This window comes from Alosa pseudoharengus, unplaced genomic scaffold (genome assembly GCF_046254945.1).
Source record: "Alosa pseudoharengus isolate Yale_2024_CS ecotype anadromous, Long Island Sound unplaced genomic scaffold, YU_APseudo_1.1 YU_APseudo_1.1_scf_22, whole genome shotgun sequence".
NCBI classification, from domain to species: domain Eukaryota; kingdom Metazoa; phylum Chordata; class Actinopteri; order Clupeiformes; family Clupeidae; genus Alosa; species Alosa pseudoharengus.
In genome coordinates this window covers 21,819,985-21,834,887 of record NW_027468680.1, presented here as the reverse complement: position 1 = coordinate 21,834,887, position 14,903 = coordinate 21,819,985, and the positions used below count along the sequence as shown (strand labels likewise).

Genomic DNA, 14,903 nt, shown 5'->3' with positions numbered 1-14,903 from the left:
GTGTGAACGTATGTCTCATAGCCCATCTCGGCTTGTCCCCTGCACTCGAGAACGAGACATTGAGAACTTTGAAAAAGCACTGGTAATTTACTTACAAGACGATTTATGCAGACAGTATCTTCACGAAGTTTAGCGTTTGCAGCCATCTTGAATTTAGTCACGATAAGACTAGCGACGAGTAAGACTGAACAGGTATGATAAGAGATCAGATTCCAAAAAGAATTCAGTGGAAATGCATGGATTCCAGTTTCTTCCAGTAGCAGCAACTGGAATCCATGCATTTCCACGGAATTATTTTTGGAATCTGATCCCTTATCATCTTGTCACCATCTTATTTTAAGTTCTCAATGTCTCGTTTTAAATGTCAGGGCCCTCGGAAGTCTACCAATGAAGTGTGGAGATACATTGAGCCTCGTAAATGGTGTAAAACAGTGATTTATTTGCATGGCTAGCCCGATGCCGAAGCACCACCATTGAAAAAGCTGTTGGTAGCATCGGCTAACTAGCGCCAGATTTTGGAGTGCAGGGCACAAGCCAAGATGGGCTATGAGACATACGTTCACACTCGGTATCATGTTTCAACACACTTTAGTTCAATATCACACCGGAATTCTCCTTTAAAAGCTGGCCACCCACGCCCTGTCGGTGGGACTTACAGAGTCATGGACAGCTTTCGCTCGACGGGGACACTGCCGGTTTACTGGCATCTCCACCATCCTCGTTTCCCTGCTAGTTAGGGAGGGTACCCGAAAAGAGCAACCACCTGACAGGTTCTTGGCGGCCCACTTTACCTGGGCGGTGTGCCATTGTGGCCCAGTGTTGCTTTGTCAGGAGCTGAACGCCATCCCATGTCGGGCACAATATTTTCAGCCACGCAAGGCCAGCTGTCGGAGAGATAGCGGCCGTGGGGCTCCGACAAATGAAAATCGTGACACGCTGTTCCCTAGAGAAAGACACAGAGAGATGATTAGAGCAGTCCTAAGATTATCATGGAGAGGCAGAGCAATGTAAGTTCAGGGACGTCCTTTTTTTAGGTCTATATTGAGGGCAGGATTTGTCCCTTTGCCCACCAATCATGACCTCCCCACAACCTTCACAATCAACAACGGGGTGCTGGAGCTCCAACCTATTGGATTTGCCAGACTGCACCAAGGAAAGTTATAACCTTACTTACTATAATTGCTTTGTTTTGTCTTTGATTTTCAATGTGTGAAAATGCAAGGTGTTTTTGAATCAGAAAACAGTTTAGTTATTTCCGTGGAAAGTAATCTTTTCTGATTCATTGAATATATAGTTTTTAAGTTAAAAAATGCATGATGACAACTGTGCTGCTTTGATGTTGTCTCTACTCTCTAGCGAGTAGTGTCAGGATATGTGTGTTGTATGTCGCGAGGAGCCGGACTGCTCTGTGGCTGTAAAACGAAACCGCTTTAACAAGGAAGGGAGGATGAGAATAGCTGCAGAGTAGAGCGCAGAACTGCTGGCAGAGCTATCTGGCCATGGAGTTAGATGGGGCGTGTTTGTGTGTAAACAGAGCCATTCTAAAGTCGCTCAGGGAGGATTCTTTATCGATATATGATATGATTGATGGGAAGGGCTGCCACTGTAGATATCCCTCTGTGATGGGTGGAAGATGGGAATGTAGGCTGAGCTTTAAAAAGATTAGCTTAAATGTACCTTTGCTCTTTGCCCATCCCCTTTGTGCTGTTTCATGTGCTCCTGATTAATCTTATCTAACTTGCTTTCCAAATCCTAGATCTTAATTGGCATTTAATCTGAAAAACGTCTTATGTAAGGATTTGTCATAGGATAGGCGTTACACTTTTGTGTACAGCCCTGAAGATGAGCAGTCTTGGCAAGTTCGTTTGAAATGAAAATGGCTGTTTAACACTCCATGTGACTGAGTTATTCTATCCACTTGAGTTTTGTTTTTTATTTATTTGCTATCATGAAGCACATGACCTCAGATTGACCCCTAAGGCTCACAGTTTACAAACTGGTGTGCATTGTTTTGTCTCTCGGGGCCAAGAGGAGAGGTATGTTCTGCCGAGATGTCAGTTTCAATCATATCACCTCAAAATTCCTGTTCTCCTTGATGCTCTGGTACCTGGTGACATTGGTTTTTGTGTGTTTCTCTTTCATAACTTGTATTAGACTCGGAGCAGTATCGTTTTCCAATTCCTTCACAAAAGACGAAGCTTGCACTCGTGCATTTATCCTGGTATAAATTATCCTCCTGTCTATAGCATAGTCTATTTTGACTATGATTAGATCCATAGGAAATGGCTGTAAATCAACTGAAATAAGGTTTTACAGATATAAAACATAAGCATTCTTGGAAACAAGTATTTCAGGTTTTAATTAGGATGGAGTCCAGATTTGAGAGAACAAAAAAATAGGTCCTTTGTGTGAAATAGTTAAAGACCTGGCATTTCCAGAGTTTTGTATTCCCCCTGTGCTGAAGTTTTAATGGGGTTTTTTCTGTGCTACATTACCCTCTCCTGGATGTAACTCAAGGTGGCTATGACGCTAGACCTTACAAAGCCCGTACCTGTTGGTGCATGGTTGGCGGCTCCACCGGTACTTGTCTTTTCTTATCATTGGTCCCAAAGCCCCGTCGAAATGAACGTAAGGCCATGAGGGTGAACGCAGGGTTAGCAATATATCACTTAAGATTTTTCACTCCTTTGGAAAAAGAGACTTCTATCCAACCTCCATTACCTCGCACCTGGCTCCCAGATCTTAGTGATGGGGTCAGTAGGTGCCCTCCGATGGGGATGGCTGTACCTTGCCCATTAATAAGAGGCAGCTGTTGGCTGGGTAGGCTGAGGTAAAGCTTGCTGTGCGAGGGACACTTGTTCTCTCACTGTGTGTTTTTGAAGTGCACTCGTCCATATTGAGCAATGGGGAATCAATGGTCTAATTTAATGGAGTGCAGGTGGGCCTTCATTCCTCATAAAAGAGTGTAATCTCCAGAAGTGTATTACAATGCACTGGAAGTGAGGGTGCCCTCTTGAACTGAATGTAATTGCTCAGCATTTGGGTAAGATCTCTCTGGGGATGTCAGCAGGCTCATATATTAAGTTTAAAGGACATACATGAAAAAAATGACAAATAGATTGCAACTCATTTATTATGAGGGATTTTACCCAAAATCTTTGAAAGCCTTCAATCCTCTTTTTCATGTAGGTCACAATTCAGTCTTTTAATTGTCTGTGGTCGATGCAAAAAGTTATCTTTTTCCAGTACTTTTTATCAATGGTAAATCTTGATAAATCTAAATACTACACAATTAATGCTAATTATAGTAAAATAAATTCAGCAAATCAATGGATGCAATAGATGTGTGAACACCTCCCTGTCCTTTTCCCTCTAGGAGCCGAGGTACAAAGACCCCAATGAGTGCTTCGACAGTGGTGTGGATGGCCTCACTGCCGACACCAGCTCCCCCTCTCAGGTGTCCAGTCTCCTCTGGTACCCGAGGGGCCCGTCCCAGCCTCGGTCCCGCTCACGTTCTCAAGCCCTGCCGTCTCGCAGTGAATCGGCCGGCGCCCTGAACCAGGGGACAGACGCGCTGCGGCAGAACATCTACGAGAACTTCATGCGGGAGTTAGAGGCCGGAGGAGGCCGGAGTGGAGGAGGAAGAGGAAGAGGAGGAGGAGGACTGGGCGGCGGCAGCGAGGAGCGTCAGCAGGAGCCGTCCACGGAGGGCACGGAGGACAGCAGCAGCGAGGAGACGCTGGGCTCCCTGGAGCAGCTGGACCTGCTGTTCGAGAAAGAGCAGGGGGTGGTCCGGCGGGCCGGGTGGCTCTCCTTCAAGCCCCTCATCTCCCTCCACAAGGACCGGAAGCTGGAGCTGGTGTCCCGACGCAAGTGGAAGCACTACTGGGTCACCCTGAAAGGTGAGCCATGGAGGCCTGGATCTCCCACTGTTAGGCCCTACGCTGAGCAGCTGCAAGCACAGTGCACAGTTTTACTGTCAGACTCAAATCTGTCACCTCCATTTCAACTGCTGGAGACTGCTGGCTTTGTGTCAGTTATGCTTATGGGTATTATACATTCCTAAGTGGATAATCTCACGGCGAATGACCTCCACTCCAGTGATTATGAGTTTGGGTATGATGGTGAATGAGTCTATCAGTTTGGCTACTGACCACAGCGCAAAGACAGCAAAGACCAAGAAAGTGACTAGACTAGATTAGAGACTAGACTATTACTATACCATAATCACTCTCCACAACTCTTAAGTCGCAAATTGAGGCACAGGATTTGTCAAAATAAACCTAAACTAAACAAAACCCAAAATAAATCTGGTCTCAGTAAAAGCACATCTCGTTTAAGGCTTTTCAAATTGCCTCAGTATTTAAAAAGCTTTACAAAGATATGGAAAGATGTTATCAGTCATTTTTATGTATGGTCTAAAAAGGTACTCTGCGCTTCATCTCAGATTGGCAGTATTAGACCAAAGAATTATTGCTCTTATGATAAGTGCACTTGAAAGTCTTTGTTGAACTGTTCCCATTTTCACTGTTCTTTCCCTTTATATCCCTCCTTACCTTTCCACCTCTCCTCATACTGCAGGCTGTACATTACTCTTTTATGAGACCTACGGTAAAAGCTCCTCTGAGCAGGACTTGTCCCCTCGCTATGCCTTGATAGCTGAGGACAGCATTGTCCAGGCTGTACCTGAACACCCCAAAAGAGAGAACGTGTTTTGCCTCAGCAACACCTACGGTGACGTCTACCTCTTCCAGGTATGTTATTGTTCATTCCCCTATGCCAGACCTTCAGGTAGATAGCTGTCTTTAAATATTTACATTGTATTTGACAGTGGGGAAGGGAATAAAAACCGAAATGTAGGTATCTCAAAGAACTGCCATAATGTTTATTCTCTTTAGCTTCATATATTTACCATCATGAAAGTTTTTTTTTTTAGTCACGCTGTCACTGCTCCTTGTCATGCAATGTGTTTATGATCTACCAAAAAATTAGAAACAGAAATTGTTTTTCAGTGTGTGTGTGTACGTTTGTGTGTGTGTGTGTGTGTGTTAGTGTGTGTGTGTGAGTGTGTGTGTGTGTGTGTATTTCTCTTCTTTGGTGTGTGTCTGTGTGCCAAGGCTGCTTGGCTTCCCTGCTTTGTCAGCAGTACATTCTTTGGTGATGAGTTGCAAGCTTTGTTTTCATGATGAAAGCTGTTTATAAAATGCCAGATTGTTTATAAAATGGTGTTTATTGAATTATTGCCTCTCCCTTAGGGTCACATAAACGTTGTTTTTTGAGGATGTACACGTATGTGACACGTAGTACTTTTTGTTCAGGGCAGTTCTTTCCTTCCTTTAAAAAAATGGCATAGTGTGATTATATGCATTGCATGATATAGACAACTTTCATGATTAGAATTTTCTCAACTGAACTCATTTTCTGCCATCCGTCAAAGTAGTGTCAGGAGCATTCCAGTCTTTTGCGTATTAAAAGCAGCTAAGTGAAAAGTCCTGTCCCAGTGGAAGGTCTCATTCTCTGATGGTATATTTGGGCTGAATAGGAGGATCTGTCTCTGTAGAGGTAACTGGATTAGATTAGGGAACGTCACACTTGTCAGATCCAACCTCCGGTTTCAAAAGTAAGCCTTGTAGTCTCGCAGACTTTCAGACCAGCTCATCATAGCCTCTGCTGAAATGCCGTCCATTTAGCTCAAGCTTTCATTTAAGCTTTTGTTTCTCTCTCTTTCTCCGTCTCCCTCTCTCTCTCTTTCTCTCTCTCTATCAATTCAAATGAGTTTTATTAGCATGACAAATATTTCTGCATTGCCAAAGCAGAACATTTAAAAAATAAGGTTTACATAGAGAATGCTTGAAGTGCAATATATAGCAAACATAAATATGCATCCAAGATTAACATTCTCTCTCTCTCTCTCTCTCTCTCTCTCTCTCTCTCTCTCTCTCTCTCTCTCTGTCTCTCTCTCTCTGTCTTTCCCCAACCTCAGGCCAGTAACCAGACCGACCTCGAGAACTGGGTGACGGCCATCCACTCGGCCAGCGCCTCCCTCTTCGCCAAGCGCCACGGAAAGGAGGACACCCTGCGGCTCCTCCGAGGCCAGATCCGCGGCCTCCTGCAGAAGATCGATATGGACAGCAAGATGAGGAAAATGGCCGAGCTGCAGCTGTCCATCGTGAGCGATCCCAAGAACAGGAGAGCCATCGAAAACCAGGTGAGCGCTCATCTCTCATTCAGAAGAATCTCATTAAGCCTGTCCACTGTGCCCCTAAGGGCGAAAGACCCAATGCTTGACCCCTTCACAAGGTCACCTCTTCTTCAAAAACACGTTGAATCAACATGACCTACTTTCGGCGCTGGTGCTTGCATAGCGATTTGCCTAAGCGTGAATATTTGACTCCAAGGCCATGTTTTGGAAGCTGTTTGCATACTGCTCTCACTCTTTGTCATGGCTCAGCAACTGCATAGAGAAGCTATTGATGTCTCTGTGCACCTTTCGCATAGAGACAGCAGTCTGTATTTCAACTCTTTTTTGCAATGCAAACAGCATTCAGGATTAGATGTAGAACTTTGGACAATGACAAATGACTGTTGTGGCCTAGTCATTGGTTCAATTTAGTAATAGGCACAGTATAGAGTTTGCAGAAGACACCATATGACTTGCATAGGGCATCACATTTGGTCGCTTTCCCACATGTTAGAGGAGTGTAATAGCTTAAATAACTTGCGCTGCATTACTAGGGGTCACCCCCTATCACCCCCTCACTCCAACCTCAGAGACTGTAACAGCATAGTTCATAAACCTGAGTTTATAGTAGGGTAATTAAGGAGGGGGGTTAGGTTCTCCCACAGCAAACATTCCAGTACTTTAGAAGCACAGACCAAGCAGTTCCTCCAACTGAGAGAAATGGAAACCGTGTGCATTTTAAGAGCAATAATCTTTATAATGGAGTTGCTTTCTTCAGAGTTTATGCTACCTTGTTAATTTTCAGAATTTCTTCTGTGAGTCCATAAATTGGTAGTAATCGGCTTTGCTGAGGACGTGCTGAGAATGTGCACATATTCAATGAAAGTGTGGTGTATGGGGGAGCTCCAACACTACACATCGACCTGTGTTGCAAGACCCAGACAGCCCTGATTGAGCAGGATTTGCCCTTATTTGGGTACAGGAATATCAATGAGGCAGTCTGTAAGTGCATTTCATCTACCCCCTGACTATTCAGCCAATCTGACCTGTCAGCAAGGCTGTTTTCTCGCCATTCCACCCAGACAATCCCCCCCTGCAGTTTCTTTTTAACAATCATGGCACTGCTGGACGGGAGTGTCTGGAGCCAATACTGGGGTCAGGAGGGGGGTAGGGCGGGTCGAAGGGGTGCCACAAAACGGATGGATGATGTGGTAGCAAGGGAGTGGTGTGGGGGCTGGGCACCAGGCGTGGTGATGAATGGATTTGAAGGCAGTGGGGCTAGGAGGTGGGGGCAAAGTGTCCTCTACCTCCCAAGCTTTCTTTTCTTTGATGTCCCCCCCCCCCCTGAAATCAGTGCCAGCCGGGCATACTCAAGGCTTCATGCCCCAACCTTCAAAAGGAATTGGTGGTTGTTTGTCATTTACAACAATTAAGCGTGTGCCTTTAAGATGAAATGGAGGGCAGATGCCTGAAAGACAAATGAAAGGCACGGGCTATCTGAAAGGAAAAGGCACATTCCAGCCTTCTTTTAATGGGACTGGAAATGTGACTAAATAGCACAGTACAGAGGCCAGATGGGTCCAATATGTGGTGACTCCACCAGTGCTTTCCCTGCCCACGAGGCGGCCGGGGTGCCAGTATCCAGTGGAAAGGGGTTGCATTGTGTTCTGCCCGATTCTGTGCTCGGTTCAGGAGCACAGCGCACCATTATGTAGCGCTACAGGCATTCGCTCGGGAAGGTTCCTGCGTATAATAATGTTAATGAGTGTGCCCTGTTTTGTTCATAAATTACCATGCCCAAAATGGCATTTCAAGCAGTTTTCTGTCGGTTAATTGACTGCGGATGCATTGTTTTTGCTTATACCTGAGCGCATTCTTCTCGCCCCGTGTCTGAGAACTCATTGCATTTGCAATACTCATGGGACGCCGAGCTTCAAAGGTTTGGAAATGGTGGTGCAGCCTTTAATTGTCCTGAGCTGAGTATCGAACCTAATCCGCCTCTTCTTTGGGAGGGAGATGAATCCCTTTGGCTGACACCTTAATGCCAGCTCTCTGATAAAGGCCTTCTGTCTCGGGCAGAGTCCCCCAGGAGATCCCTTTTGTAGGCGGCCCAGGCTCCCATTGTGATGCGCGGGTCAGCTGATTGGATTTACCAAAGCACAGGGCCTCTGTAAAGCCTTAATGAGGGCCACACCGGTTCCCGTGAGCTATCTCACCCTGAGCATGCAGGAGTCTGGTCTAATCATCACATTAAAACGGCTTTTTTGACCCTACAAAGTGACAGGGAACAGAGCGGGCTCCCCAGTCGAGGTATTAATGGGGTAATGTAACCTCATCATTGTGTAGAAGAGTGCTTATGTCGGTCCGGAAGAATCCTGTGAATTTGCGTTTTATCTTTACAAGAGAGACTCACACTGTTTTATGAAGTGAATGGCTTTTCTTTGCAGATGAGGCCCATTTAAGCAAGCAGCACAGAGGGAGAGCAGAACTCGGATGCAGTCTCATTTAAGAATCCCCCCAGTCAGCAAACAAATTAGCATCTTCCCGCTGTAAACATTGTGTGAACAAGCACTGTACTTTTTTTTGCGTTTTTTTTGTGTGTGTGTCTTTTGGAGTGCTGTGTTGTTTCTATGGGGGGGGGGGGGGGGTGATCATCGGAGTCAGCCCAGCCACCCCCACCCCATGATGACTTTTTATTGGCTGGGCTGACTCCGATGTGAGGATTAGCCATAAGCTCCCCCTCTGCTCTTCCCCAGTCAGAGCAGCAGCTCTCATCCCAACCACCTACCCACCTGCCTTTCCCCCTCAGCACCAGATCAAGCCCTCCTTACCCCCTCAAGTAATTATGCCTCCCTGGAATGTCCCCCCCCCCCCTTCTCAATTAAATGTTATTTTGGTTCACACTAACCTATACACACACACACACTCCAGCTTCATCATCCTAGAATCAGTTGCCTTTATTTTGTGTTCAACGTTTTTTCTTACCCTATTGTAATGCTTGCGGAAGGAAGGCAGTGCTGTAGTTTCTACTTATGTCTTCCACATACATTTATCTGCTTGTTCCATCCCCACCTCTCTCACAGATTCAGCAGTGGGAGCAGAACTTGGAGCGCTTCAACATGGACCTCTTCCGCATGCGCTGTTACTTGGCCAGTTTGCAGGGCGGAGAGTTGCCCAATCCCAAGAGTCTCCTGGCCACTGCCAGCCGCCCTTCCAAAGCAGCTCTGGGCCGCCTCGGAATCTTTTCTGTGTCCTCCTTCCATGCACTGGTCAGTATGCACAAAAATCTCTGATTAGTACACAAAAAGCTATACCTACTCTTACCAAAAAAGTATACTTCAGTATAAATAAATTTAGTATATCTCTGGTCAGTACACAAAAAGCTATACCTACCCTTACCCAAAAAAAGTAATCTTAAGTATAAATCAATTTAGTATATCTCTGGTCAGTGCACAAAAAGTAAACTATAGGCCTATGTATACTTACTTATTTTTAGAATAATAAGTATACTAACAGTGCATTTCCATAAACTTCTTTTTTGTAAGGGTCAGTGTTGAAGGTTTCAGTATCTTGGTATAATGTGTTTTGATCATGGTTGTGTTCTTTTATACCTATTTTCAGATCTGTTCTAGAGATGAGGCCACGTTACGGAAGCGCTCCCTGTCGGTCTCCCAGAGAGGACGGAGCAAACGAGGAATCTTCTCCTCGCTCAAGGGCCTGGACAACCTCACCAGACGGGGGCGCGAGAAAAGACCCTCGGCCTCTCAGGTACATTTAGCTGTAGTCTGCTGCATTAACTCAGGGAGGGAGTCGGTATCTCTGCAGTAGGGTATGAAAGAGTTAAACTACTGCCTGGGGGAGAGCATTTCTCCAGTGCTACAGAGGTGTTGAATGGATCCCTGTCTGGTGGATGCACCATATGGGGTCTGATGTGAAATCATCTCTCCTGTTCAGAGGAAAATTCCATACCCAGGTGCAAATTACAGCCTTCTGTGTCTTCTCTCTAGATGGTAATTATTGCCTTGAGTGGAGCCGTTATTTATGTATGTGTCCCCGTTCCTCCCCTCCGCTTCCCGCTCTAGAAAAACTCCTCAGGAAAGATGCTGTGCTCTTTTTACAGACATCAAAAATATCTATCTGTTGCCCGTGTCCAAAGGCCAGAGGCGCTGACGCTGTTAAGTTGTTAAGAGTGGTTTCCACCTTCATTGTCATTGACTCAAACTGTAATTCATCACTCCTCTGTCTCTGCACTGTTTTGTGCCATTACGGCAACTATTCTTTGTCTTGTCCATTTAGAAGTGAAATCAATCTTGTCATTATGACGAGCAGTTAATTGTTTTCAGTTTCAGTGGAGCTAACCTCGTGATCTTGAGAGTGTGATTAAACCACTTGCTGTTGAAAATTTTGTTTTGTTGGATTAAGTCAATTAAGATAACGTTGATTTTTTTGATGTTTGAATGCATTTTTTTTTTAAATCACATTACCACATGGTGGTGCCAGAATTTTAAATATTTACAGGAGAGCTCTAACAACTCAGCTGGACGTCATTTCTAGACCACAGTTCATTGTTTGTATCTGTTGACCTGTTGGCGCTAGCCTGACCTCACAGTTGGATGACAGCACACCATTGCCATCAGGTGCCCCTCCCTTCCCCCTTCCCCCTTAGCAAGGCAGGACAGTCCCAAAATACCCCCCCTCCACCACCACCACCACCACCACCCCCCTCATGTCCCTCCCCAGCTTTGACAAGTGTCATGTAACGGGAGCTGCAGCCGGCTTGCCTAATGAGACCCAATTCTGCTTTTGGCAGCGCAGACGGCTGAGGTGTGAGAGGAGAGGAGCAGGGAGAGTGCACACAAATGTGCTGTGAATTATTAAAAGCCATATGTGGTAGATTGCAGAATGCTGTACCATGCCCTCCGGCAACAAACAGATGGTTCATGTAAGGGCCCTGCGCTGGTTGCTAAATATTAAAATGGGTCTCACGTTTTTGGAGACATTAGGTGCTGAGTCAAAGGTGTTGAGTCGTTGTTTCTCCTTTGTGATAGCAGCCTTTTTTTTTTTTTTTTTTTTTAAAGGGGATGTTTAATTGCCCTCAGCGGACCCCGTAACCAAGCAGAATTCCTTTCTCTTGGATCGTCTTTTTTTTTTTTTCAATCCCTCCTCCGGTCAACTGTCCTCACGCATGTGAGATAGCTAGATCAAATGGGGGGATGAGAAGAGATTAACTAGAAATAGACCATCAAGCCACGACACAGACGATAAAGTGAGGAGGCATGGAAGCGTGAAGTGCTTGACCGTTACTCTCGCTGTCCTCTGCGTAGATGGGTTCAGGTTGACTGTGATCGCGGGGTATAGAGTTACAGACGTCCCCCTAAACAGGCCAAGTAACCATCCATGCCCTCCACCGAAATCTCTCACTTAAACTCTGCAATGGAGCGACTGTGCTTGAGCTCTCCCTGTCTCCAGCAATCTAATCTGGCATTACTCACAAACTCCCGTAAGCTCACAGGGCACAGCACACTCCCCAGCAAATTGCCTGGGCTTTGTAGCGAGCAGTCCCCCCAGAGTTTCTAAAAGCACTCAGCTTTGCTGTGGGAACTTAACATTTAGATTTTCATTTATTCATTTAATAAGATGCTAATGGATGTAGTGGATAATCACTTGAAAACATAAACGTGTTTTGTTCTCATGTACCTTTTGACCTACACCCTTACATTGATTCTTGCACAGTCTAATACAGTAAATAAGCATCAGTGATGACAGCAATTTTTTGTTTTACATTTTGCTAGCGTCCATCGGCTTGACTTCTCTCTGTTAGCTGCTGAGTTGAAAAGAGACTAGATCTCTCCCAGCAACCCACTCATCTACATTCATTTTCAGAGTCAAATCAGTGACCCGCTATAGCCAGTTGGAACTCTGCAAGTATGGGGTCTTTCAGCATGGTGAAGCCCTCTTTCAGCCTTGCTCTGACTCAGAGAACCTGTTCACTTAGTCATTCCTGCCAGACGGCTGATAGGGCTGAAAAACGCTACCTGCCACAACAGTCTGAGGCAAAACAGAAGGCAGAGGGGAGAGAGAGAGAGAGAGAGAGAGAGAGAGAGAGAGAGAGAGAGAGAGAGAGAGAGAGAGAGAGAGAGAGAGAGAGAGAGAGAGAGAGAGAGGGGGGGGGGGCAGGAGAAGCAACCCCATCCACCTCTCCACCCACAGTAGACACACTTCCCCCTTTCATCTGAATTCAAGCTTTACCGCAGTGCCTATTACTTGCAGCAAAAACCTCAAAGGTTCCAGCCAGGATGGAAATAGTATCACAGCAAACAGCTCTTGCCGAGTGAAGTTGTTTGATCAAATAAAAAAAAAGGCTCCTTTTGGAGATGGTTAACATGAACATTGCCACTGGTCAACTAGTAAATGAGAAACAATTTTAATGAAGCTGTTTCTCTCTCTATCTATCTGTTCATCTCTTCTAGCTCTTCGAGAGTGAGACGGAGACGCAAGTGAACTATCTCCCACCGTACAGTTCGGAGGTGAGTAAACGTGTGCTTATGTTGGAGTCAGCATCTTTTCTGACATGTCCCAGATGCTGTTTATCAAATGGGAGAATCAGAGATGGCTCAGTTCCCAGCCTTGAAATCAACAGAAGAAAATATCGCTATCTATGAAACTCTACTGAATTTTGATATTGAATGGGACAATCATAGACCCAGGCTTGAAATCAGCAAAAGGAAATAGGAAATATCTATAAAATTCTACTGAATCTCTCTATTCAGCTGCTTTGAAGCATATTTGCAAATTTGTACTTTTTACATAAGATAGTTCCCGCACGCAAGTTCCTCATTCGTGGCAGCCTTAGTTACAATGCGGTATTTCAGAGGACAGGATATCCGCCCGAATAGTCTCACCATTAGTTCTGGGCCCTTGCACAATGGCCAGCATTGAACCGGGCTGTGAAGTTGAATGTGTCCACTGTAAGTCCCCTAACAGAACAACTACACAGACGAGACGAGAGTGCGAAGTTGCCAAAATAAAGCGCAGAGATGCCTTTCCCCAGGAGGGCGCCTGAGTGTCTCTTTGTGGGCCCTGCCGCGTCTGTATTGTACGCTTGTTCTCGTGGTGGCAACATGGCCGTCTTCTGAAAGCTTTGCTTTTTTTTTTTTTTTTTTTTTTTTTTTGTCGGGAAGTCACTGTCCCTGGAGACTGTCACATGAAATCAGTTCTGTTTTTGTCCTTCTCTTCTGCAGAAAAGACACAGATGCGCTCTAAGCCCAGCGCTCATTTTGAGTTGTCATTTCACATCTAATCCCTTTTTTTTACTTTTGTCTTTTGAAAGTCGTCCTGGAGGAGCACGTGCTTAAGAACCGAAACGTAGAACCTCCGCAGAGGTTCCGCACTCCTCTTTGAGTCCTGGCAGCCTAAACGGCTGGACGTGGAGGTGGTGCCCATGGCCAGTGGCTTCCGCTGCTGACCAGTGAATGTCCCCCCTGTATTTCTTTGAAAAGTTACTTTGTCAACGCACAAGCACCACCCGGAAGACTCAACAGTCTGTCTCAGCCGGTTTGGCAGAGCACACTCTGTTCTTTATAATGGAGGAGACTCAAGGACTCTAGCCTTTTACACGGTTGGGCTGAGTTCATGCCTAACGTATTTCATTGAGTCACACAGAATTATTTATCAGCAAATATACACTGTTGACAGCAACAGCACACATTCAAAACACATTAAGATAAAGTCATGATATGTGATGGTTCAGAAGGTGAAATGCTGTGTCAATCTTTTCCCTGAAAAGGCAAGGTTGAGATGTTTTGACTGTGGGTGTTTATTTGAATATTGGAGCGTTGCTGGGAGACCGGCTAAAAAGAGTGGTTCTGTAAAGTGGGTACTCCTGACCGTGTGCCTGCTCAACTTGGTTCCATCTTTAGAAGGCTCTGGGCGGAGGATGGTAAATAAATTATTTCCTCTGTATAGGGGAAAGTCTGAAGCACAGGGTTTTGTTTTCATACACACACACACACACACACACACACACACACACACACACACACACACACACACACACACACACATACACATACACACATGCACTTAACTTTACAAAAGAGAAGGCTGAGACACACACACACACACACACACACACACACACACACACACACACACACACACACACACACACACACACACACACACACACATACACACGTGCACTTAACTGTACAAAAGAAAAGGCTCAGACACACACACACACACACACACACACACACACACACACACACACACATCCTTGCACACAGAGGGCATTGGTCTGTGGACAACCTTGGCTGCGCATGTGGAAAGTTGACCGAGCACTTGCCGCTCCGTTGCCGTGTCTGAATGAATGAGTACACAGTTACTCAGCTGCTGAATAAGTGGGGAGAGAGAGAAAGAGGCAGACTGGTCACCAGTGGCTACAGACTCCCACTCCCCTCCACCCCCTTTCCTCTCCTCTCCTCTCACACCATCATGTCTGGACAGAAGGTGATGCAGTTATGCAACCGTCCGCCCCCCTGGAAAATGTTTTTCCTCCCCAAAGAATCACCATGAGCTCAGGGCCCGTGGTGAGTGCCCACACTGTGGACAGGAGTGCCCAGGAGAGAGTACTCTCTGTTCGCTAACGTCCAAAAACACCGCTGTCTCACTCGGGCTGGAACAATACAGAGCTCTGTTTTGGTGCCTTATTTTCTACTGG

At 45.7% G+C, this 14,903-nt stretch overlaps 1 protein-coding gene across 3 annotated transcripts in view; it reads left to right on the top strand.

The window, feature by feature from the left end:
• Positions 1 to 14,903, top strand: part of tiam2a (TIAM Rac1 associated GEF 2a) — a 76,753-nt gene that overhangs the window by 35,543 nt on the left and 26,307 nt on the right. For all 3 annotated transcript variants that reach the window (XM_076299335.1, XM_076299333.1, XM_076299334.1), the window contains exons 4-9: positions 3,377 to 3,902; positions 4,582 to 4,754; positions 5,984 to 6,208; positions 9,265 to 9,450; positions 9,803 to 9,949; positions 12,652 to 12,708. In XM_076299335.1, coding sequence (XP_076155450.1) covers positions 3,377 to 3,902; positions 4,582 to 4,754; positions 5,984 to 6,208; positions 9,265 to 9,450; positions 9,803 to 9,949; positions 12,652 to 12,708 — 1,314 coding nt within the window. The remainder of the gene's footprint in view (positions 1 to 3,376; positions 3,903 to 4,581; positions 4,755 to 5,983; positions 6,209 to 9,264; positions 9,451 to 9,802; positions 9,950 to 12,651; positions 12,709 to 14,903) is intronic.